Source organism: Bubalus bubalis, chromosome 1 (assembly GCF_019923935.1).
Source record: "Bubalus bubalis isolate 160015118507 breed Murrah chromosome 1, NDDB_SH_1, whole genome shotgun sequence".
NCBI lineage: Eukaryota > Metazoa > Chordata > Mammalia > Artiodactyla > Bovidae > Bubalus > Bubalus bubalis.
In genome coordinates, this window is record NC_059157.1 from 103,364,016 (window position 1) to 103,389,203 (window position 25,188).

The following is a 25,188-nucleotide window of genomic DNA, read 5'->3' on the forward strand; positions in this document are numbered from 1 at the left end:
AGAAAATGCATCCGCTCTCTTGGCTGAGAGGTTCAGCCAGGACTGGGCTATGGATTTTGGGGGGCCCAGTGCAATGTGAAAATATGAGGTCCCTTGGTCAAATGTTATTTAAAATTTCAAGGCAGTGATAGAGCATTAAACCAAGCGTTGGCCTCTTCCAAGTGAGGGGCCAGGCACAGCTGCACAGGTTGCATGCTGACAAAGCTGGCCTTGGACACCGTCTTCCAAACTGTTCATTCAACAAGGACTCAGTGAACGTGGTGCCTCCTGAAGACTGTGCAGTGGGGCTTGGGGCTGGGGCACGGAGTGCAAAATTGATAGTTTGCCCACTAGGAATTTGCAATTTAGTTAGGATTGGATATCATCAACACAGCTTCCCTCATAGCTCAGTTGGTAAAGAATCTGCCTGCAATGCAGGGGACCCGAGTTCAATTCCTGGGTCGGGAAGATCCCCTGGAGAAGGAAATGGCAACCCACTCCAGTATTCTGTCCATGGAGAATCCCATAGACAGAGGAGCCTAGCAGGCTACAGTCCATGGGGTCGCAAGCGTCAGACATGACTTAAGACACTAAACCACCATCACCAACATAAAATTAAATAATGATGAGATGATTCCTTAAAAACCCAGAAGGCTCCACACCCACCCAAAGGAAGGGATCCATGAGAGATCTCACCTTGACCCACAGGAACTGCTTGTGTTCAGCCTGGAAAGTGAAATGGGTCTATAGAGATGAACCACACATTCTGTCATTTTTACCACACTACTTGGTGAATAGCATGTATTTCTTCTAGTGTTATTTTCATTTCAGTTATCGTATTCAACTCTGGTTGTGCTTTATACTTTCTAATTCTTTGTTAAAAAGCATCTTGTAATTTCTCATCCATTCTTTCCTCAAGTTCTTGGATCATCTTTAGAGTCATTGCTCTGAACTCTTTCTTGGTAGATTGCCTGTCTCCACGTCACTCATTTGTTCTTGGGTTTTGTCTTGTTCCTTCTCTGGAACATATTCCTGTCGTGGCATTTTTATCTGTATTTGTATGTACGTGGAAGGTTAGTTATGTCTCTCAACCTTGGAGAAGTGGCCCTCTATAGGAGATTCCTGTGTATCTCAGCCTTACACTCCCTCTTGTCACCCTATGGCCAGGGACCAGCAGGTCCCAGGGGAGGTTCTGACCTGTGTTTGCAGACTCAGTTCCACAGGCTGTGTGATTGTATTTTTCTTGCTTTCTGGTGTCTGCCCTCCCAGTGTGTGACTCTGGGCTAGAGGCTTCTGCAGGCTTCCTGGTGGGAGGGGCTGGTGCCTGTCTACTGGTGGGTGGAATTGGGTCTTGGCCCTCTGGGGCTCAGGACCATATTTAAAGGTGGTGTGTGCTCAGGAAGTCTTTATTTTTGAACATTTATTTATTTGGCTGCATTCAAAAGCAGAGACATTACTTTGCCAACAAAGGTTCGTATAGTCAAGGCTGTGGTTTTTCCTGTGGTCATGTATGGATGTGAGAGTTGGACTGTGAAGAAGGCTGAGCGCTGAAGAATTGATGCTTTTGAACTGTGGTGTTGGAGAAGACTCTTGAGAGTCCCTTGGACTGCAAGGAGATCCAACCAGTCCATTCTGAAGGAGATCAGCCCTGGCATTTCTTTGGAAGGAATGATGCTAAAGCTGAAACTCCAGTACTTTGGCCACCTCATGCGAAGAGTTGACTCATTGGAAAAGACTCTGATGCTGGGAGGGATTGGGGGCAGGAGGAGAAGGGGACGATAGAGGATGAGATGGCTGGATGGCATCACTGACTCAATGGACTCAATGGACAGTGAACTCCGGGAGTTGGTGATGGACAGGGAGGCCTGGCGTGCTGCGATTCATGGGGTTGCAAAGAGTCGGACACGACTGAGCAACTGATCTGATCTGATCTGATCTGATCAGGTCTTAGTTGCAGTGCCTAGGATCTTCGTTGAGTCATATGGGACCACGCAGTACACAGACTCTGTGTAGCGTAGGCTCAGTAGTTGCTCTGAGGCATGTGGGATCTTAATTCCCCAACCAGGGATCCAACCTGCGTCCCTTGCATTGCAAGGTGGATTCTTAACCATTGGACCACCAGGGAAGCCTCTCAAGAAGTCTTTAGGCCACCTGCCTGTTGGTTGTTTGGTGTGTGGTGTCCCAGCACTGGAGCCTACAAGTGTTGGGTGGGGTCAGGTCCCAGTTTTAATATCCCAACAAGATGTCAGCCTTCAGGTGAGTACTCCTGGATATGTTCGCCACCAGCTTTTATGTCTTAAGAAAGAGCCATAGCCATCCCCTGCCTCCCTGGAAGCCCCTCTAAGACCAGCAGGTACGTTTGGGCCAGGCTTCTGTGAAGTCACTACTTTTGCCCTGGGTCCTGGTGTGCAGGAGACCTTGTATGCATCCTCCAAGAATGGATCCCGATTTCCTGAAGTCCTATGGCACTCCTGCGATCAAGCCCCAAGCCTTCAAGGCCAAATGCTCTGGGGGCTCCTGCTCGTCATACCAGACCTCCCAAGCTGGGGCGCCTGCCATGACCTCAGCACTCTACTCTCACTCCTACAGGAGAATTTCTTTGACATAATAATTCTCCAGTTTGTGGGTCACCCACCTTGGGGATATGGGATTCGATTATATCTCAAGCATGCCCCTCCTATCATCTTGTAGTGATTTCTTTGTGTTTGGATGTAGAATATCTTTTTTGTTAGGTTCCAGACTTTTTTATTGATGGTTGTTCAGCAGTTAGGTGTGATTTTGGTATTTTCGTGGGAGGAGGTGAGCTCAAGGTCTTCTATGCTGCCATTTATCCTAACAACATGTATTCCTTATTTCACATTTATGAGACCTGTTTTACCTCTTTCCTGTGACCCTGGAAGTAAACACTCAAAAACATTCTATTTTCAAAATATCCACACTTAGATAAAGATTGGCCACACTTGGATAAAAAGTTGATGGAAAATTTGTTGTGCTAAGCCCTTGAGCTCATAATGTCAACCCAGCTCAAGTACAAAATCTGAGTTCACAAATAACATGCATGGGCATCTTGTATCTGATTGGAGGGGCCCAGCTCCAAGATAGTCATTCATTTGGTCATCTAGCATTCACTGAGCATCTAGTTAGGCCAGAGGACAAGATAACAACACTTGGTTCCTGACCCTAAAAAGTTCACAGTTGAATATTGGAATCAAAAGGACAATGATCCTTTGATAGAAATAAAAGGGCTTTTTCCTGTGCTGCTCTGGCTCGACTTGACTAAGAGCTTCTAGAAAGTTGTGTTAAGTGGGAAACCTCCTGACCTCACTGAGTGCCATGATCACAGGGCTCTCCTTGGTGACAGTAGTTTGTTTTTGGTAATTACCTCATGTCTTCTGTGAGAAACCTGACTCCCAACTGCTGCTGTTGCCTTGTCTGGGAAGGAACCACACAGGCAGGTGGAGTCTTGCTGTGAACTGCAGTTACACTGTGATGGTATCAGTTCTCAGGAGCTGAGTAGAATGTGGTGTGGTCAGCACTCAGAGAGGGTGCCTCCAGGGCTTTCTAAGCACCTTTGTGGGGAAAGTGTCTGGGTAAATATTTTCATCTCTCTTATCTTATCCTCTATTAGTTTTATTTCCTCTCTTAAATTAAATTCAGCTACAGTCCTGAAAACCAAATTTGGCATGTGGTTTTGTTGCACAAATAGCCCATTTTGCTCAGGGACATCAGTGATTTGGCTTCAAACAAAGAGAGTTTTGTTGTGTGGGCTGTTGGATTGTTTGGGAAATATCCTGCTTTTGTTCCAGATGGATCTCCATCCAATCCAATTTAAATCCCATCTTCCTGCCACCAAGGCAAGTTAGAAGAGACTGCAGCCTGGTGTCAGGACCTCGGTTCCCCCGCATTCCACTGCCATTAAACCCCACTGGAGACATTCCTCTCTGCCTTAGAAACCCCTTTGGGTATCTGCAGTCTCCATCCCCAGGCTAGAGACTGAATTAGCCATGACATGACATACTGTTGGCTCTTTGTTTCTGCGGATGGGAAACCCAAGGTTACACAGGCTTTCCTATAGGTGCAGACTATAAGCACCATACAACATGCTTTTATATAAGGGACTTGAGTATCTCCATTTTAGTAGCCACTGGGGCACCTGGAACCAATCCCTAAGGATACTGGGGGAGGAGCGCATAGCTGTGCATAGCAGGAATCAGCCTTCTGGTTGTAACTATGGTTGGCTATCAAGCAGAATCTCAGGCCTTTCACTTTTTGATGTGGATATCTGATTAGAAGGCTATTCTTGACTGAACTGGAAAAAAGACATAAGCATTCTCTGTCATTGTTCCGTTCAGTCTCCATGAGCTGTGCCAGGACGTTTGTGCCTTGACCATGACCCATTTCTAGCCAGGTTCAGTGGGGCCAATGGGCCTAGGCCCCTTGCTGCCTTAGGTCAATAGAAGAGAAGAGGCTGGTCTGTGTCACAGGCACCACTTGATGGAATTCTCTACACTCACCCACCGGCAGCTTATATACACCCAGTTGTACTCACATGAAGTGATGCGAGCCACACATTCCCTCCTGTGAACTCCAGACCACAGACGGCTAGAGGAAGGACTCAGAGCACCCCCAGAGGACCCCTCAGCGTGTGAGGTTCTTGCAGCTGTCAACTGTGATTAAAGACATTGAGGCACAAGCCCAGCCTGAAACAGCGCACTGGTCACCTCTCTCTTCCATCTAGGCCCAGCCAGCCCCTTCTCTTCTCTCCACAGATCTCCAGGACTTCAAGTTAGATGTGCAGCATGTGATTGAAGTCGATGAGGGGAACACAGCGGTCATCGCCTGCCACCTTCCCGAGAGCCACCCAAAAGCCCAGGTCCGGTACAGTGTCAAACAGGAGTGGCTGGAGGCCTCCCGGGGTGAGTAAACAAGCAGGAGCCTGGAGGTTGGGGCCAGGAAGGAAGTTGGTGCCTCTACAGTGCCTCCCAAACCTTGTCAATGGCCTACAGCACCTTCCCCATGCTGCTCAGCCATCTGCTATCCTAAGATGCAGCTCTACAGGATACTGAAGGGCCTCAGAATCTCCTCATCCTTTGAGGCCCTGCCAGATGTTGCTGAGCTGTTGCCACTGGATCAGAGCTCTCAGCTCGGAGTTCCAGTCCCTCCCCGTGCCATCTTCCTGCCACTAGGCATGCACTGGAAGGCTGCCTGATGAGCCAGATGTTCCTAGAGCTGAGGGCTCCCTGGTGGGAGGCGGGGCTCTTCCCTGCACAGTAGAGCAGTCTCTCTAGTGGAATCTGAGGTTTTCCCTCTCCCCGTCTTCCTGGTGTTGCAGCCATCACAGCTTCCTGCTCAGGCCACGGTGGGCATGACAGCTGGTCCAGGGGAGACTGAGTGTTCATCTGCAGAGTGCCCACAGGGCACTTCCTCCCACAGATGACCTGCACTTAAGGCCAAATAGACCCTGTGGCTGGACCCTACACCTCAAAATGCATACCTTTTAAAATGCCCTAGAGATTTTTAAATATTTTTGTTAACTTTCTGGTTATGAAACTTTATGGTTATATGTTTACTTTAGAAAATACAAAAAAGTATTTTTTTAAAGATCAAAAGTCTAATCCTGCCACTCAGAAATAACCAAGAGATTAGAGTATGAATATCTACTGTCCCTGGCAGTGGCCCGTGGAGGAGGCCTGCCCATCCCACAAGAATCAAGGGCTTTTTCCATCCTATTTGGCATTTGCTTAAGCAGCTCACACTTGGGGCAGCCCAGTGACAGGCAGGCACCAGACTCAATGAGCCAGATTATAGGGACATCCAGATGGCCAAGGGCAGGCCACCAGAAAGCTCAGAGCTGATGACCAGTGCTTTGCCTGTCAGGAAGTCAAACACTACCCTAGTTGCCAGGTGTGCAGATACTATGAATCTGTCCCCTGCGGATAGAAGCTGAACTCAGCCCTGGGACCCCACCCCGTGACACCTCAATGCAAAAGCAGACAGAGCCTAGCAGGCCAGTAATGCCAAGGGAAGGGCTTCCATGGTATTCATGGAGAGGGCTAGGGTTGGGGATTAAAATATTCCTCCTTGGCTGTAGAAGTTCAGCAGTGAGATGGCTCAGAGTTGTGACCATGATAAAGACTGATGGGAAATTCTGAAGGCAATTCCCTCCTTCCTGGTGGCTTGGAGGAATGATCAGCTCATCTCCCGTGTTATGCAGCATGGCCTCTCGGTCCTAACAAAAGTCTCTGAGGCAGCATACATCATGCCATCTTACAAGTGAAGAAACAGGACCTGAGAGGTTAATTAACCTGCCCAAGATCACACAGTGTTTGGCAGATCCCAAATCCTGCTTGCTTTCCGTGCTTCTTGAGCACCCTTGAAAATAAGAAATGCTCCTCCACAGGCCTATGTACAAACTCAGGGTGGTGGTGGGGTGTCAGCCAGCCAGTTTGTTAGCTGCTTGTGTGGTGGCACTCCTGGCACTTCTGTACCACTTGGTGTGAGGTTTCATGGGGAGAGTAGCGGTTTCAGTTTGGACTTGGGACTCGGGTCAGCTCCTGGCTTCTGCCCTACATGCCCCGAACCTTCGCGGGAGCTGCAAGTTGCCCTCTTCTGGGCCCACACTCACGCCTTGCCCCTCTGCCCTGTCCTCCCCTCAGATAACTACCTGATCATGCCGTCAGGGAACCTCCAGATCGTGAACGCCAGCCAGGAGGACGAGGGGATGTACAAGTGCGCCGCCTACAACCCGGTGACGCAGGAAGTGAAGACCTCAGGCTCCAGCGACAGGCTGCGCGTGCGCCGTAAGAGGCGGGTCTCGCGGATGGGGGCGGGAGCGGCTGGTGGGACATCCGGGACTCGGGATTCAGCGGCGGTGGGAGGTCTCTCCTTCAGCCAGCCTCTCTCTGCATGTGGCCCTCGGGCTTGTCAAGGGTCCGGGAGTGGCCACGCTCACTGGTCGTGTCAGCGCCATGTGAGGGACGTCGTCTGACTTCTGCCTTTTGAGAGCTTTCCTCCGCTGTGGTACTTTCAGAGGAGGGGGACGGGTTGGGATGTGTGTTCTGGGGCAGGACAAATGACAGGAGCGTTTGTGCCTGTGTGAGGCCACCAGGAGTGCTTTGCATTCCTCTGTCTGCACTACAGAAGCGCCCAGCATCTCTGGGGACAGTCCCTGGAGGCCCATGTCACTCTCCATTTCTGTGAGAACGACGGGTGCCTTGGCTGAGCGAGTCCTGTGCGGCAGGCACTTTTCCAGGTTCCCGTGTGTTCAGTAGAGTGACATCTTATGTGGAGTTAGAGTTTAGAATTGGCACCAGTGGCAGATTTACCATGAAGCTAATGAAGCAAAACTTCAATGGGTCCTTGCTCACCTAATTTTGTATCTGTAATACTGTGTTTTTCTTCAAGACAAACTCCCAGCTGTGTAAGTTTCAGATCGTAACAAACACTGAAGCTGCCCTTGGTTGGTGCATAAAGAAATATCACACAGAGTGTGCTTTTTGTGGGGTTCTGAGGAAGGTCCCGTGTAGGAGAGCAGCACTCCTCTCCATCAGTTCTGTGCAGTTTCTACCTCATGTTAAATAAAGCTCTCTGCCTCCTCAGCTGAGCACCTGACGAAATACTTGATCAGCTTTTGGATATGAGAAATGTGTATCTTTAAACCAGAAAGTGTTTCCCCGGTGGCACGAGTGGTAAAGAACCTGTCTGCCAGTGTAGGAGACATAAGAGACGCAGGTTTCATCCCTGGGTCAGGAAGATCCTCTGGAGGAGAGCATGATAAACCACTCCAGTATTCTTGCCTGGAGAATCCCATGGAATGAGGAGCCTGGTGGGCTGTAGTCCATAGGGTTGCAAAGAGTCGGACACAACTAAAGTAACTTAGCACACACACAAACCATAGCTTTAAAGATCTATCCCACTCAGCCCAGCAGGATGCTTCCCGCCAGGTTGTTTGATTCCAATTCCAACCCTCCAGGCTGCGTCCTGGGGTTGGGCTACCTGAAGCAGGGTGGAGGGGATCCTCTGCACCCCATCCTGGTCCCACACACGGTCCTTTCTCTCTTTGCCCCTCCAGGCTCCACTGCCGAGGCTGCCCGCATCATCTACCCACCAGAGGCCCAGACCATCGTTGTCACCAAAGGCCAGAGTCTCATCCTGGAGTGTGTGGCCAGCGGGATCCCTCCCCCAAGGGTTACCTGGGCCAAGGATGGCTCCAGTGTTGCCAGCTACAACAAGACACGCTTCCTGTTGAGCAACCTCCTCATTGACACCACCAGCGAGGAGGACTCGGGGACCTACCGCTGCATGGCCGACAACGGGGTTGGGGAGCCCGGGGCCGCAGTCATCCTCTACAACGTCCAGGTGTTCGGTGAGTGCCTCCTACAGACCTCCTTCTCCTTGGCCATCTCTTATCTGCATAGCCTCGCTAGAAGCTCACAAGCATGGTTCAGACAGGGTTACATGCCTTTTGAGAGATCACATGCCAAGTGAGTGAGTGGGGAAGAACTGAGAGTGTAAGAGGCCTTGGCTCCCAGGGACCAGGATGTAGGCGCTGACAGTCCTTCCCAGCTATGACTCTGATGGAGGAGATGTGGGGCCTTTCCTCTCCTCTACAAGTGTCATGGGGAAGCAGTGAGGCTTTCCCCACAGCGGTCCCCTCCCCAGCCTGTCTGGGCCTGGGTTGAAGGACTCTGCCTTCCTTACCTCTGCTCTGGTTTCTTGGCAGAACCCCCCGAGGTCACCATGGAGCTGTCCCAGCTGGTCATCCCTTGGGGCCAGAGCGCCAAGCTCACCTGTGAGGTGCGTGGGAACCCCCCGCCCTCAGTGCTGTGGCTGAGGAATGCTGTGCCCCTCACCTCCAGCCAGCGCCTCCGACTATCCCGTCGCGCCCTGCGGGTGGTCAGCATGGGGCCCGAAGATGAAGGCGTCTACCAGTGCATGGCCGAGAATGAGGTTGGGAGCGCCCACGCTGTGGTCCAGCTGAAGACCGCCAGGCCAGGTGAGTGCAATCCAAGGGACTGGGACACCAGCTGAACATTTACAGAACTTCAAGAAATCTAACTTAAAACCCCTGTGTACAATAAATAAAAATGGCTTTAAATATAATATATAAATGGTTCATTTGTACTACTGAAAATCTGTACTTCAGACTTGTTAGTAAGTTAATATAAATTTGAACTTACAACTAATAATGTTAGTTTCTCAGTCATTGTCACAGAGTTGGACACGACTGAGCAACTAACACAGTTAAGTTCAAATTTACATTAACTTACTAATAAGTCAGAAGTGCAGATTTTCAGCAGTGCAAATAACCCATTTAAATACTGTATTAAAAAAAAAAAACTTTTAGTTTTCAGAATCTCTTGAGTTCCTAGAGTTCTGTAGAACCCAGTTTGACAACCACTGTTCTAACACAAAGCAAAGCATGTCTGTCTTTCTTAGCTTGATTCATTTCAGTTGACATATGCATCGATCATAATTTTAACAATTGCTCGGCAAAGACCAAGCATCTCCATATAAGTAACAGGCTAGTATGTTCTGGTCTGTATAGATTGAGCTGCTGTTTGCTCAGCACTGGTCTAGGCAATGTGGGGCATGCAGAGAAATGTAATAAAGACCCTGCCCTCAAGAACTTTCCTGGGAAGGAAATAAAACTTACTGAAGAATCAACTGGAGAAAAATACAACCAGGAATAACTCGGAGTCAGCATCATCAGGAGCCAACCTGTAGTGCAGGAGGTCAGGTAATAAAAACTGTCATGGTCCGTGTGCAGGTTGGAAAAGAATTTCCGGACATGAGGCAGAAATAGAGGAGACTAAAGTTTACTAGAGTGGGAGATGCTGTTAGAACAGTGGGCCGGCTCAAGGGAGAGCTGAAGCCTTTCACAGGCTAGTAGTCAACTTTTATAGCCTCAAGACAGAGAAAATTCCTCCTGCAATGGTGGCATTAGGTGATTGGTTAGGATGCTATAGGATGGATAGTAGGGTGGGTATTTTACCTGATGTGGGGTCAGGGCACTGGCGGGTTTAGATCCAGAGGCCCACGGCAACAGTTGCTATGGAGCTTCATCAGTTCCAGAGATTTTTTATCTTGTGAACTTGGTACAGGGCTTCACACCTGTGATCTTGGCATAGGGCTCCACAGAAACTAGCGTTGGCACAGTCCGTGGACCCTTCCTGAAGGGAGTGAGGCCCCTCCTGCCTCTGAGAGTCTCAGACACATTTACATTCACAGCTCACATCTCCAGGTCCCCGCAGTGGAGCCGGAAGAGGCCCACACTGTATCCCCCAGTGAGGGGGGACATGTCCCCATACCACCCCCAACACACGCACTCACAGATATGAGAAAGGGCTCCTAGCACCTTGAGAGCAAATTGAGAGAGTTCAGCTAAGACACACGTGAATGCAGGAAAACAGGCTGGTGGCAGGAAGCCTGGGAGGGGCCCTCAGGCTGCCTTTCCACCCTGGCAGGCAGGGGCACAGCCCTCCGTCCCCCCAGAGCCTGGCAGAGTATTGAGGGGACTGATGTCCCCTCAGGTGCCCAGCCCAGGGCTCTTCTTGCCCAAGCAGCTCTTCCCTCTGATTTCTCTGCCTGTTTTCTCTGTGGGGGGACAGCTGAGCAAGTGGCCAGGGGACTAACTGCTTGTCCCTATCTTCTCCCTCCTGCTCGTCTTCCAGGCACCACCCTGAGACCATGGTGGGATGCTCAGTCAGCAACTGTCACACCTCCAGTGCCACCCTCCAGACCTGGTGGCCCCGACCAGATGCCCAAGGGCCACCCAGGGCTATTGAGGCCCCAGGCATCAGAGCAGCCAGCCTCCCCACAATGCCCCGGGGATCAGGGGCCGGTGGCCCCCGCCGAGGCGCCCATCATCCTCAGCTCGCCCCGCACGTCCAAGACTGACTCGTACGAGCTGGTGTGGCGGCCTCGGCATGAGGGCAGCAGCCGGGCACCGATCCTCTACTACGTGGTGAAACACCGCAAGGTATGACGTCGGGTATTGCGGCCACCTCCCTGTGAGGCTGGCTGGGGTATCTGCACCCTGCCCATCTCCCACTGAACTCCTGAAGCTTTCAGGTGGTCTCCAAGGCTGATCCCAACCTTTGTGCTCTCCAGCGTACTTTCCTACCACCTCCCAGGAAGCTGGCTGTGAGTTGGGTGTTGGGGCCCTAAGAGGCTCAAGAAAAAGCCATGGGTGTGCCTCTAGGTCTCAGGCCCACCAACCAGCTTCCAGTCCCAAGAGTTCATAGACTTCCTGTTGACCATCCCCCCACCTCTCCTCTGCCATTTGTTGTTGATGTTTTGTTAAGTAAGCTCTGCTGGTTACATACCTGCAGGAACTCTGGCGTGGCAAGCTAGCTTTAGAGCCAGGAAAACAAATATTTGTGGACAAGTGTTTTCTCTGAGGGCTACAAAATGCTGCCTCAGTTCTCGGGACTCCTTACAGCTCAGGTTTGGCAAGCAGGGATTTGAGCTAAAAAACACATCTTGTTGTTCAGACCTCAGCTATTTCTCGTTGACAGAAGGAAGTCTGTCCAGGTAGATGTTTTGAGGACTGTCAAGGAGGGAATCTCTGGGTCTGATGGGATCAGGGACAGAACTGGGCCCGCCTGTCCTCTTAAACACTGTGCCCTCTGAGACAGGACGGGCTCCCCAGGCTGCCACCCTCGTTCAGGGCTTATACTCTCACCTGCTGCTCCCAGGGGAGAAGGACATTTCCTTTAAGAAAATATCCTGGGAAACATTTCTGTTTATCCCAGGTGCATGCTGTTTTCTTCCTAAGGCCATTGAAAAGTGTGAAAGTATTAGTCCCTCAGTCATGTCTGATTCTTTGCAACCCCATGGACGGTAGCCCACCAGGCTCCTCTGTCTGTAGGATTTCCCCAGGCAAGAATACTGGAGCAGGTTGCCATTTCCTTCTCAAAGGGATCTTCCTGACCCAGGGATCAAACCCGAGTTTCCCGCATTGAAGGTGGATTCTTTACCATATGAACCACCAGGGAGGCCCAAGGCCATTAGACAGTAGAAAACTATTGTTCTTAAAGGGTTTTTAAAAATCTTATTTGATAAGCAGTGCTTCCCTGGTGGCTCAGACAGTAAAGCGTCTGCCTGCAACGCGGGAGACCAGGGTTTGATCCCTCGTTGGGAAGATCCCCTGGAGAAGGAAATGGCAACCCACTTCAGTACTCTTGCCTGGAAAATTCCATGGACTGAGGAGCCTGGGTAGGCTACAGTCCATGGGGTCGCAAAGGGTCGGAGAGGACTGAGCGACTTCACTTTCACTTTTTAATGTATCATAAATGCTAGATTTTATTATGCATTTATTTGTTGCTTGTAAAAGTGCTAGTTGCACTTGGTAGAAAATATGGAAGATATATGACTGTGGAACTGAAAACATTATCAACTTTCTTCCCTCTCCAAAACCAAAGGAAACCAGCTTTGCCCAGGGAACACTGCAGGCTCTGCAGAAGCTGACCTCCTGCTCTGGGCCCCGGCAGCCCCAGCGCTCTCTTCTCACCCTTTCCATGCTCTCTTGGAGACCTCTGGTCAGACCTGTCCACAGAGGCACCTGTGGTCAAGCTGCCTCCTAGGTGGGGGTGAGAGGAGGCAGTTTCTCATTAACCCTTGGCCTGCTGGCCTCCTCATAGGCAGCTAGCAGAGGGGGTGGATGAGTTTTTAACAAAAAGCAGTATTGTTGAGCCCAGGTTATGGTCCTAATCTTTATTTCCCCATGTAACTGGACACCTCTATCGCAGAGTTTGAGACAAAGATCAGGGCAGGCCAAATGCTCATGGTCCCCAGGAGACAAGAACCAGCATGACAGCAAGAATAATATTTTTCGGGCCAATAGGTGGCCGTAAAACCGCCTCCCCAAGAGGCAGGCTGGCAGAGGCCACACGAGGTGATCCGGAAACACCAGGCTGAGGCTGCATTCACCCTCTCAGTGTGCGTGACAGTGACTAATTGCCATTCCATTTCTTATTTTCATTTCTGAGCCCAGTGAAGTGAGGCCAGCACTGGGAGGCCGAGGGAGAAGGGGCGCAGGGGAAGTGGGAGGACAGGGCCCTGCTGGGCCTGGCTGCTGTGGGGATCTGGCCTGTGGGGCACTTGGAACTGTTAGGTGGACTTTGCCAAGTCACAGTTATGTTTTGAAAGCAGTTTCATTCTTGAGGGACTAACTTGTCATAAAGATCATCACACAGGAAAGGACTTTGAAAGCAAAAATCAGCCTTTGGGTTGTATTTTTTCAGCCCCCCTCTCTTGCTGGAGCCTGGGAGTCATTCATCTCATTTTCACTTTTTCACATGCATGAAGCCAGTTTTCATTTCCTGGTGCATCTGCAGACCCTGGGCTACTGTGTTTGGGTTTCCAGCACCATTGGGGATTTTCAGTTTGTAAAAACTTCTCCCCTTGGAACAAATCCTGGAAGCCTGACATGAATGAGCCCAGACCATCCCTGGCCTTTGAATAGTAGGTTTTGTTCTACTTTGGAATATTCTGCTTGGGGGTAAGAGCTTTTCCTACCAGCTGTATAATTCCTTCAGCAGACCAAAGCTTCAGGCCCCAGTAGGCTCTTGGAGATGTGCACAGTTGGCGGGAAGGCTGTGTCCTCAAAGGTGGGGTGGGGGAGGGGGAAACAGCCTCTCGGCAACGCCTATCCGGAAGTCTGGAGCTCCTTGATTTTTTTTCTTTACAGAGCTAGGAAATTGAAGCCATTCAAGAGTAATCTGTGATGGTTATGGTTCATCCATGGTATTTAAGTTCTGATCTAGGCCTGAGGGCAGGAGTAGAAAAAAAAGAGGGTTGAAATCCTCACTGAGGGAGGAAGGGGAGGACAGGTACTTGTTGAGAACCTACTGTGTGCCAGCTTCAGTGAGTCATCGGGTTTAATCTTCAGAATAGGCTGAGAGATTTAACTTGCTCCATTTTAGGAGTGAAAAGCTTAGGGGTCGGGAAGATTAGGCAAATTGCTCAGGGTTTCACCCGGCTGGTAATCTGTGTGTGGTAAGAGACACAGCTGGGATTTGAACCCAGGACTTTCTAGCTCCCAGACTTTCTTTCTAGGGTAGGTGATGTTTATGAGCTTGTTTGCTGGAGTCAAGCCAAGATTTCTGCACTCACTAGTGATGTGGTCTTAGGCAAGTCACTTGTCCCTCTAAGCCTTAGCCTCCCTCCTTGTGAGGTGGGAACTATTAACACCCATCTCTTGGACTGCTGTCATGGAAGTGCTTTTTGGTGCATGTAACTATGTGTTGTAGCACATAGAAGTTAGTGTTAGTCACTCAGTCATTTCTGACTCTCTGCAGCCCCTTGGATCGTAGCCCACCAGGCTCCTCTGTCCATGGGGATTCTCCAGGCAAGAATACCAGAGTGGGTTGCCATTCCCTCCTCCAGGGGATCATCCCAATCCAAGGACTGAACACAGGTTTCCCACATTACTGGCAGATTCTTTACCATCTGAGCCACCAGGGAAGCCCCAGCACATCCAAGCACTCAGCAAATGTGGCCATTTCCACTGATGCTATTTTTATCCTTCTCATTGTCATCTCATTAGAATATGAGGGTACTGTTTGGTTTCAGCAGATCAAGGAGAAAGAAGTTAAATGGGGATGTTTTTAGAAAAGGGGGAGAGGCCTTTGGAGAAACTCTGAGTAGTGTCAGTCGGGCATTTTGTGCCTCCCCACTGAGTTTTCTTTCATGAGGTTGTTAAATGAGGGATCCAGGAGCCTGGCTTTCCTGGCCCAGCAAGGATGATGTCCTGGGCTTGCAGGACCAGTCTGCCTTCTGTAGGGCCAATCTCCCCGCCAATCTGCCCGTCTCCCTCCCTTTCTTCTGCCCTGTTGGGCTCAACTCTGCTTTTCTTGTAAACCGTGGCCACTTGTAGTTCCATGCAAGAGGCTGGTCCTTATACCAGCCACCTTCTCTAGCAGGTCACCAACTCCTCTGATGACTGGACCATCTCTGGCATTCCAGCCAGCCAACACCGCCTGACCCTCACCAGACTAGACCCTGGGAGCTTGTATGAGGTGGAGATGGCGGCCTACAACTGTGCAGGCGAAGGCCAGACGGCCATGGTCACCTTCCGAACTGGTAAGGGTCCAGTATTCCCTGGCTTAGGGTCTCCGTGGGCCTGAGCAGTCCTACAAGGTCAGATGGAAGCCCTGTTCACCTTGCTCCAGCTGTTCACCTTGAACTTTATCTTCCTTCTGGCTTCTGCCTCCCTGTGGTCTGTGTGCCCTGTCGAGGCTGCGGTCCCACCTCCCGTCAGGAGAGGTACCAGCTGACCTCTGGCATTCCTTTGCCCCCTTCACACTTGGGGGCCACATGTAATTCCATGCCCATCAGATGGAGCTAAAAATCAGACCACGCTTCTAATGCCATCTGTTAATCTGCATGATATTGTCAGACACCCTAGTAGAACTTCAGGCAGAAAAGACTATGGAAGGAGAGCCCTAATGCACATTCTCTCTTGTGCTGATCTCAACCCATTTCTACCCAGGACGACGGCCCAAACCTGAAATTGTGGCCAGCAAGGAGCAGCAGATCCAGAGAGATGACCCTGGAGCTGGCCCCCAGAGCAGCAGCCAGCCGGACCATGGCCGCCTGTCCCGTAAGCCCCCAGCAGCCCTGCGGGCGGGGTGGCGAGCATCAGGATGGGACCCAGGGCCACTGCCTCAGAAGGCTCACTGCTGCAGTGAGTGGGGCCTGGGAGTCCTTGTGACCTTCTCCTGGCCTCTCCACGGTTGACCACAGGAAGAGATAATGGACTGGAACTTTTCAAGAGCTCCTCCCTAGACAGTGACCCAGGGAGCCCAGGGATCTGATGCGGCCAGCAGGGGTGCAGGGCTGTGGAGTGGGGCTGGCTCCCTTCCCACCAGGGTAGAGAGCTGTGGGGTGGGGCTGGCTCCCTTCCCACCAGGGTAGAGGGCTGTGGGGTGGGGCTGGCTCCCGTCAGGAACAGGCCAAGTCTAGTCACATTACCACCACCCTCTCATCCCTTCCTCCCTCCCGCTTCCTTCCTGCCACGTGGATGGTCTCCTCTAGCTCCAGAAGCTCCAGACAGGCCTACTATCTCCATGGCCTCTGAGACTTCAGTGTATGTGACCTGGATTCCCCGTGGGAATGGTGGCTTCCCCATCCAGTCCTTCCGTGTGGAGTACAAGAAGCTGAAGAAAGTGGGAGACTGGATTCTAGCCACCAGCGCTATCCCTCCCTCCCGGCTCTCGGTGGAGATCACAGGCCTAGAGAAAGGTAGGGCCCTGGCCAACTGCCCTCTGTCCCCTGGCAGCCGCCAGCTCCCTGGAGGAGAAGGGAAGCTTTGGAGGGTCTTCTCTCTGCTTGTCCCCCACCCACCACCAGGTTCTCGTGGCCATTCTTGGTCATGTTACCTCAGCCCCCTCTGCCTCCCTCTTTCCATAAATAGTCCCAAACCACCTTCTGGCTCTTTTCTGATGAGGGTCTGAGTTCTAGAGTCCTTTAGGGCTTGCTTTTGGGGAAAGACTGCCCAGAAGACCCCTCTAGGTCCTCAGCCTGCATGGGCTGAGCGGGAGGCAGGTGGTGTCTCCCGGCCCCCGGTTCAAGGAGTCTCTCTCCCCAGGCACCTCCTACAAGTTCCGAGTCCGGGCTCTGAACATGCTCGGGGAGAGCGAGCCCAGCGCCCCCTCCCGGCCCTACGTGGTGTCAGGCTACAGCAGCCGAGTGTACGAGAGGCCCGTGGCAGGCCCTTACATCACCTTCACTGATGCCGTCAACGAGACCACCATCATGCTCAAGTGGATGGTGAGTGGTCTGGTGCAGCCGGCAGTGGAGTGACGGGACCAAGCTGTGTCCTGGACAGAAGTGGACGGCAGTGTGGGCAGGAAGGAGTCACCTTTCTCCCTCCCTTGGCTCATCCTAAGCTGCCTCCCCTTAGGTGTTCCTGGGAATTGGGCCCGAGAGGCTCACCCTCACAATACCCAGGAAGCTTCAGAGGGGACTCGGAAGAAATGGCAGTTTGTTTCTCTAAAAGCTGGGGACTCCTAGGCTACGTAAAATAACGAGTAATCTCTATGTCATTGTCCAGAGAGCCTGGAGATCATCAGAAATGTCTGTCTGGGTCCCCAGTGAATTCTAGGCTGGGTAATATTTCCATCCACCAGTGGTTCTGCTCACATGATGATTTCTCTGCTCCATTGTCAACTTGTTTCTTCTTTATTCCCTGCAGTATATCCCAGCAAGTAACAACAACACCCCAATCCATGGCTTTTATATCTATTACCGACCCACAGACAGTGACAACGACAGTGACTACAAGAAGGACATGGTGGAAGGTGAGGAACCCTTGTGAGGTTTTCCCGTGTGAGGTAGGTTCCCCTATTGTCAGGGGAGCCAGAAGCTGGGGAAAGGAGAAAACCTGGGCTAGCATGCCCCATAGTGTTGGCTCTTCCATGATGTACTTGGGGTCATTGGGTTCATAGGCCCTCATGCTTCCTTCCCAGGGTGATGGCACAGCAGGACCGTGGATGGGCCTCCAGAACACCTCCTCCAGTGGGCAGCGAGCAAACATGTGCACGATCACCACCTCTGACTCTCTCGGTCTCTCCCCCAGGGGATCGATACTGGCATTCCATCAGCCACCTCCAGCCAGAGACCTCCTATGACATTAAGATGCAGTGCTTCAATGAAGGAGGGGAGAGCGAGTTCAGCAACGTGATGATCTGTGAGACCAAAGGTGAGTCTCTTGGGGTTCGCCACTCTCCTCTTGCTCTTCCCAGCAGGTTGGGCAAAGCCACCGCTGTGTGTGCTGGGTTTCTCTTCTCCGGAATGACTCCTTATCTTCCAAGTATCCCCCAGCTTTGCCACTTTTACCCATCTGTTCATTGGCCTGTGCCTCTTATCAAGTACCAATGGGGATGCCATCATGACAGTTTCATGGAACTTGGGATTTAACTCATACGTGATCTCATGGACTAGAACCCGGTCTTGAGAGCTTTCTATAAACACTTTATTCCTATGATAACATCTGGTACTTACGCTGGTTGGTTTACTTAGTTTAACTACAACCCCATGAGAGAAACCAAGCATCAGGACATGTTATACCTTGACCAAGGTCACACAGCCAGTTAGTGGCGGAGCACGCTGTGGGCCAGGTTCATCTAACTACAAGGCCAGACTCTCTCCCTGCACTGAAACATGTTAAATTTTAGCACTTAGTCAAGTGGATAGATATTTCCATTTTGCAAACACTGAAAGGTGGATTGTAAGAAAACAATCTGGACAAGTATATCTGGAGGATGGAGACAAGGAAACAGTCAGTTTTCCTGTGACGTCAGCTCACTCTGTCTCCCGTGTGCCCTTCCTGCCCTTGTCTGTCTCGTGCAGGGAAGTGAGGGGTGCACACACAGCCAGCAGTCCCCTCTCAGGTGACACAAAGTGCCCAGGGCAGAGGACAGAGCCTTTACATGGGCTTTGCAAGGGTCTTCTGGAAGAACTGAGCCTTCAGCCGGGTGGAGGGAGCCGCCTGGGGGACAGGACAAGCCTGCACGTACCTCCATCTGGTAGGAGTGTGTGGCACTGGAAGCGAGAGGGGGCAGCGCTCAGAGAAGAGGCCAGGGACACTGGGAGGCAGTGGGATCATCAAGGACCCCGTGGGCTGTGAGGTGGAGAAGGGTCGTCGTTGCATTTGTCAGGAAGGTGACTGTGCAGAACTGAGGGGCGACAACTGGGGCCATGAAGCAAAGGTGAAGAGGAGGGTGGGTGTGAGTTTCTTTTTCTGAGGACGTATAGGGAGGACCAGGGACGTGGTGCGTTGAGGCTGAGAGAGAGCAAAAGGAGTTCAGGGTAAACTTGAGGTTTTGAGCTGAGGTGGCACTCAGGTGGAGGTGCCATTTATCGAGATGGGGAGACCAGCAGAGAACCCCATCCCGGGTGGAAGGAGCGAGGTGTGAACCACTTGGAGACGCACCAAGTCTGGCTCTTCTGAGACACTGGAATGCAGGTGTCCTGTGAGGGAGCAGGTCTCATGCCCAGGCAGGGCCCTGCGTGAGGGTATTTGGCAGTTGTCAGGATATAGGCTGAAATCGTGGGAACAGAATAGAGTGAAGAAGAAGAGAGAGTGTAGACTGAGCGGGACCAGGAGGACTTGTCGGTGCCTGAAGCAGAGACAGGAAGAAAAGGGCAAGGAGAGAGGAATACAAGCAGCAGCAGCATTCCGAGAGGTTGTGGGAAACCCAGAGGACTGTTGTATCAGAAACTCAGGGGAAAGACAGCTGGGGAAAGGAGCTGACGGCGTCAGCCACACCCTGATGAGAGCAGAAGGATGAGGAGGTGCCACCTCACGGACTTGGGATTGGTGTTTCCCAAGCACTGTCGGTCCACGAGCCCAAACCCATGTCCCAGCTCAGACCCGTGGCTTTGCATCTCCAGTGTGCCCAGGAATAGCAGCTTCACATGGAAGTTCTTCATTTTCAGTTCTTTTTGGTTTCCTGCATTTTTAAATATTCTCTTCCCAAAGATCCCCAGCTATTCTTTTAGAAAGTTCCTATAACACTTCTGCCCCAAAATCCAGCCTGACCCTCGCTCTTGGTCTATAAATATTTCAGGATATATTTTGAAATGTAAGGGTCAAGTTTCTTCAGCCACACCCAGTTTCACATTAGATGTCTGTTTCGTGCTGAGCTTGGACACCACACTCCTCTACCAGAGGCACTGCCTTATGAGTTTGACCCCATTTCTCACACCTGTGGAATCGGGGTATTGTTGTCCTATTTGTCATGAAAGAAACGTCAAAGAAATAGAGGCTGATGTGAGTTTTGTCCCCATTACAGCTCGGAAGTCTTCTGGTCAGCCCGGTCGACTTCCACCCCCAACTCTGGCCCCACCTCAGCCACCACCCCCTGAAACCATGGAGCGGCCAGTGGGCACGGGGGCCATGGTGGCCCGCTCCAGTGACCTGCCCTATCTGATCGTTGGGGTCGTCCTGGGCTCTGTCGTCCTCATCATCGTTGCCTTCATCCCCTTCTGCTTGTGGAGGGCCTGGTCTAAGCAAAGTGAGTGAGTGACCCTCCTCAGCACCAAGGGGAAGGACCCCGGGGCAGGGAGAGAGGAGGTGGGGCCTTGCAGCCCCCAAGGAGGCCTCTGCCTGGGTCCCAGGGAGCTGGATCCCAGGCACCCTGCTTCGTGCTGATGGGAGCTCAGGTTCCTGGTGGGTCCTCCAGAGGGATGGGAGAGGCATGGGATGCTCACAGGTCTTGGAAGGGGGAGAGGAGGGAGTGGGAGTTGCTCTGTCGTCACGGCATTCCCGGGGGCTCAGCGCTTACCTAGGTTCTGTCTCCTTTTACTCTGTGAAGCTGCCGATTGGCCACACGCTGACCCTGCCTCTGCCTGCCTCCTCAGGTCTGCGGCTGCCTTGAGCTGCCCCCTAACCCTCGGTTAATCTGAGTTATCCACTGAGTTATCCACTGAGTTCTGCTTCAAATGGCAACGCATCTGGTCACCTGGCTTCATTTAAATATTGCGCTCCTTCTGTTCACTTACCACTGTGTTCTCCCAGACCCTGGTCCTACGTCTCCTCTCCTACTGCAATAAATAAAGTCTAGCTGTGAGGAAGGGGGTGATAGGAAGAATTTTCTGGGAGAATATTCTCTCACCTGGGGCAGTGTCAATTCCCTGCCTACCTTATTTGACGTTAAATCCTCAGGAGTTTTCTGAGATTCATATGGGACTTTTTTACCAGCTGCCCCAGGCCTCCTTGACCTAAACATAGCTCTGTCTTGTGTTCTTCCAGAGCATACAACAGACCTGGGATTTCCTCGAAGTGCCCTTCTGTCCTCCTCCTGCCAGTACACTATGGTACCACTGGGAGGGCTCCCAGGCCACCGGGCCACTGGGCAGCCCTACCTCAGTGGCACCAATGGCCGGGCCTGTGCCAACGGGGTACGCGTGAACAGGGCTTGCCCTGTAGCTGCCATGGGCTACCCAGGCGTGAAGCCACAGCAGCACTGTCCAGGGGAGCTTCAGCAGGTAACGTGGCTCTGGGAGCAGCGTGGGCGCACAGGTATGGGGTGCCACGGAGGGGTGGCCGGGCCGCCTCCTGGGACTTCTTCCCTCCCAGGCTCTCAATCCTGGGCTGCTGAACAAAGAACGGGAAAGTTACCTGGACTCTGATGTGACCTTCTCGTCACTCTTTGAGCAGCAGGAGGATGTGAACAGCGTGCTGAGGCAGACCTTTCTTGGCAATGGATACGACCCCCACAGTCCACAGATTCCCAGGTACCCCGGCCTCCCACTCCTGAGCCTCAGAGCTTGCTTTCTTCCTGGCTCCCCAAACCCGGCATCAGTCACTGAGAGGGGAGCCCTATTGTGCCCCTCAGGGATCCCCTTGTGACAGCTTGCTCCACTGGACTCTGAGAGGGAGTTGTTGTGTTTGCAATTATGATGCCTTTTCTGCTCAGAAGTTCTCCCCTTGCTTGTCAGTCCAGAGCAGCGCCACACAGCTGGCTATATCCACAGGCCCCTGGACACCTGACTCCACATCCTTTCACATACTCGGGACACACATGGAATCAAATGGAAATAGACTAGACTTGCCCGTGCAAGTGATGATGTGGCACTCTTGATGTCCTGAGGGGAGCAGCCCCTGCCCTGTCTGAGCTCTACCTAGCTCTGGTGCCCACAGACAGGGGAGCAGCCAGGGATGTGGGATCCAGGCCCACTCTTCCCCTCCCTCACCCCTCCCCCGTCTGCTTCTGTGCATGCAGAGCACCCAGGTCTAACCCAGACGAGGGCGCTTTCCTGTATACACTGCCCGATGACTCAGCTCACCAGCTGCCCCCGCCACACCGGGACTGCCACCACCTCCAGGAGCAGCCTGAAGCCACGGGCCAGCCAGGCATGAGGAGTGTACCCCAGAGTCCTGGGCTGGAAGCCATGTGGGACCCTGTTTTTCACCCAGGTCAGTGCCAAGGGCAGGGTGAAATAAGATAGACATCCATGCCCCAGGAGTGACATGAGGCAGGGAGAGAACAGTGATGCTTGAGGGTGATGCTTGGTAAAGACCATCCACAGCTTGTATATCCAGGATGGGGATGTGAAGGGGAGCTGGCCGCCTCCTTCCCTGCTGAAGGCCCAGCAGATCTGCAGGAGGGTGTCCGTTAGGTCCAAGCTGTGTGCTCAGAGACTGAGAAAGGGTACTTCTCCATTTCAGAGAAAGAAACCTTTTTGGTCTCAGCATTTCAAGGCAATTTGCAAATTCCTGCTGCCCCTTTCATCAAACTAAGGGGCACTTTCTCATCACTCTGAAGTACCTTGCTCTGCTGGGTCCTACGTCCTTATTAAGGAATGAGGTTGTACCCATCATTAAGAAGCCAAGTTCTCACGTCATAGAACTCTTGGCTTCCACCAGACTTTCCCTCCAGGGGACTCAATGCACAGTGCCCCCCAGCCCAGCCACTGGCTTTCTTTGTGTCCATCTTTTTGATACCTGGTTGGGTACAGGCTGGTTCAGAGAATGAGCTGATGTTTCTTAGCCTTCATGGAGTGGATGCTAGGTCACATGCAGATCCTGGACCCTGGCTCTGGGAGATGAAATTCCAATACAGGCACAGTTGTGAGTGAGACACTCACGGCCAGAAAGCATGGGGAGGCTGGACTGTCAGCCCACACCTGGAGAGAGTAGGACTGTCTTGCACAGTTCCTGGGCTTAGCCCCCTCATTTCGCCCCCCCCCCCCCAGTTACAGGGTAAATGCAGGAGGGTCTCCGCTTCCACCACTGAAAAGGGCAGGTGGGACGTGGGTAAGAAGTGGACCATGCCAGGTCTGTGACTGTCCCTAGAGGGAGTGCAGCTGTTCTTGTGTATCGATAGCTGTGGGTCTCTGTGTCTCCTTTAAGGCCATGTAGCCAACTTCTTTTCCAGAGACTGAGCGCTGTTCCTGGTCAGTCTGGACCCTAACATTGCCCACTTCTCTCTCCCCTCAGGACCCCCGTGCTGCCTGGGCCTCGTGCCGGTTGAAGAGGTGGACAGTCCCGACTCCTGCCCCGTGGGGAGAGGAGACTGGTGTCCCCAGCACCCCTCGGGGTCCTATGCGGGGCAGGAACTCGGGGTGCGGCTCTCCCCGAGCCCACCAGTGCACGTGTCTTTTGAAACACCACCTCCTACAATTTAGGCAGAAGCTGATACCCCACAAAGACTATATATTATTTTTTTTTAAAGAGAAGAAATTGGTATTTATTTTTCTATAATAGCCATATTTATGTATTTATGCACTTGTAAATAAATGTATATGTTTTTATAATTCTGGAGAGACACAGCAAGTCCTCCCCACTGAGGTCTGAGATGGAAAACAAGCCACAACAGAACAGGCATCAACAGGCGAAGAGCAACACAGTCTGAGGAGGCAACATTTCCCTTGGACCCTGTGCCACTGCCCCAGGGGGTGGGGGTGCAGCAGACCCACAGAAAAGCCTGTGGGAGGAGGACTCCTAGGCACACCATCTACAGTGACCGTGAGAGAAACAAAGCCAGCGCCACGGCCTCAGAGCTGGAGCCACCCGTGACGGCAGCTGGATCTGGTGCTGCTGGCAACGTTTTCCCGAGATGCCCGTGAGATAGACCGAGATGTGTATAGTACTGTGAGCATTAGCAAACCTTCCAGAAGCAATAATCTGTGACAACATATCTCTGTAAAAATAAACACTGTAATGTCTAAATAAATGTTTAGTCTTCCCTATAACCTTCAGCTTAGTCATGTATGAGTCAGCATTCTCCTCAGATGTTAGGATTCAGTCTGAGCATTTGAAGAAACATCCACTTGCAACGTTTTCAGATCCGTCAAGGAGAGATCTGGAAAAGGCGGCAACTGTTTCTGGTTTTGTTCTTTTAAAAATTGAATGTCAGTTGTGTTTTCATCAATGCAGATGCGTGGTAACTGTCTGTCCAAGAGGGGGACAGGGTACATTGGGCGAGGAGAAGCAGATGCACCGTTCTCTGACTGGACTTGAGGTAAAGCTTTGGGCAGCTCGAAGGAATGAGACTCATCTTTTCTATGCAGGTGTGTGCTGACTAAGTATTTTCTCTCAAATACCATTTAGTGAAGTGCTGTGCTACACCTGAATGTACGCTGCCTGGTAAAATTCATTTCCCTTTTTCCCAAAGACACACCAACGTAGCCGGAGGACTTTACTCACTAGTTGTTTAAAATGAACGTTTACTCACTGCCCTCCAACCACAGGATCAACCTTTGTATGTACAAGTGGTAAAATGGAGGCCAAAGCTTTTTGCTGAGAGCCCTAACACACTTTTAACTGTTTTCAGGAGGGAAATGTATCTTCTAGATTTCAGTAGAATTGAGTTACAGATGAAATGCCACTTGAGACACTTAATCCTGTTAAGAGTCATCAATGGCAGACCCTAGCTTCACACTCTAGTCACGAATTGGATAAACAAAGTCCTAGGAAGGCCCCAGGAGTGACTTTGATGATTCTGGACAAGTGCACCCTCTGCTGGCAAAAATAGTTCTTGCAGCCTTTCTCCATCCAGCAGCTAAATTGGAACATGGTTTTTAGAAAAGCAGTATTTTTAAAATATTTTAAGAAATGAAGGACTGTAAGGAATATGGAAATTATAGGAAAGGAGAAACAGAGCAGGGAAGAGAAGACTTCAGACAAGACTGAAGAAGCAGGGAAGATTCAGATTTCTGGCAGAATTGTGACTTCCGATAAAATCTGGCATGGAGGGCCTAGAGGAGGAGGGGGACAAGTCTCACCTCTCAAATCTGGGCTGTAACTCACCTAGCCCACTGGCTTTTTTAAATCTTCGTTTTTTTGTGTGTTTTTTTTTGTTTTTTTTGTTTTTTTTATGCTTACTGGTTGTCAAAGTAAGTTTTGGTGAATGCTATGGATGGAAGTGGTATGTTCCAGTGCTGTGTGGAAAGTAGTTTTAAATAACAACACTGAATGCTTTTAGCTCCCCAAAAAAGTCCTGGGAAAGAAAAGGCACTTCTAAGGCAGATTAAACAAGATAAATGTGCATATTTAGCCAATTGCAGGAAAAGGTTAGGGTACCAGGCCTTTAAATTTTAACCTAGAAAAAACAATTTATATTGCATTGTACTTTGCATTTCTTTAGATTCAGGTTAATTACCGTAGTGTCTTTTAAAAGTCTGACTCAGTCAACAATCAAAAGGAAGAGTAGGACTTAGGTGTGTGGGAGCTAGTGAGGGTGCAGAGTTCAGCTC

General features: G+C 51.3%; 1 protein-coding gene across 17 annotated transcripts in view; it reads left to right on the top strand.

Moving 5' to 3' along the window:
* Positions 1–23,685, top strand: part of BOC (BOC cell adhesion associated, oncogene regulated) — a 99,882-nt gene extending 76,197 nt beyond the window's left edge. For 13 of the 17 annotated variants that reach the window (XM_044941826.2, XM_044941838.2, XM_044941829.2 and 10 more), the window contains 16 exons: positions 4,749–4,895; positions 6,636–6,779; positions 8,051–8,344; positions 8,702–8,974; positions 10,653–10,960; positions 14,904–15,066; positions 15,476–15,586; positions 16,021–16,227; positions 16,574–16,755; positions 17,180–17,285; positions 17,564–17,686; positions 19,782–20,003; positions 20,741–20,976; positions 21,068–21,225; positions 21,714–21,907; positions 22,931–23,685. In XM_044941826.2, the coding sequence (XP_044797761.1) occupies positions 4,749–4,895; positions 6,636–6,779; positions 8,051–8,344; positions 8,702–8,974; positions 10,653–10,960; positions 14,904–15,066; positions 15,476–15,586; positions 16,021–16,227; positions 16,574–16,755; positions 17,180–17,285; positions 17,564–17,686; positions 19,782–20,003; positions 20,741–20,976; positions 21,068–21,225; positions 21,714–21,907; positions 22,931–23,118 (3,056 nt within the window). In that variant the 3' untranslated portion in view covers positions 23,119–23,685. The remainder of the gene's footprint in view (positions 1–4,748; positions 4,896–6,635; positions 6,780–8,050; positions 8,345–8,701; positions 8,975–10,652; positions 10,961–14,903; positions 15,067–15,475; positions 15,587–16,020; positions 16,228–16,573; positions 16,756–17,179; positions 17,286–17,563; positions 17,687–19,781; positions 20,004–20,740; positions 20,977–21,067; positions 21,226–21,713; positions 21,908–22,930) is intronic. The other 4 variants (XM_044941856.2, XM_044941864.2, XM_044941865.2 and 1 more) reach the window with 4 other exon arrangements.
* Positions 23,686–25,188: the final 1,503 nt, after the last annotated feature.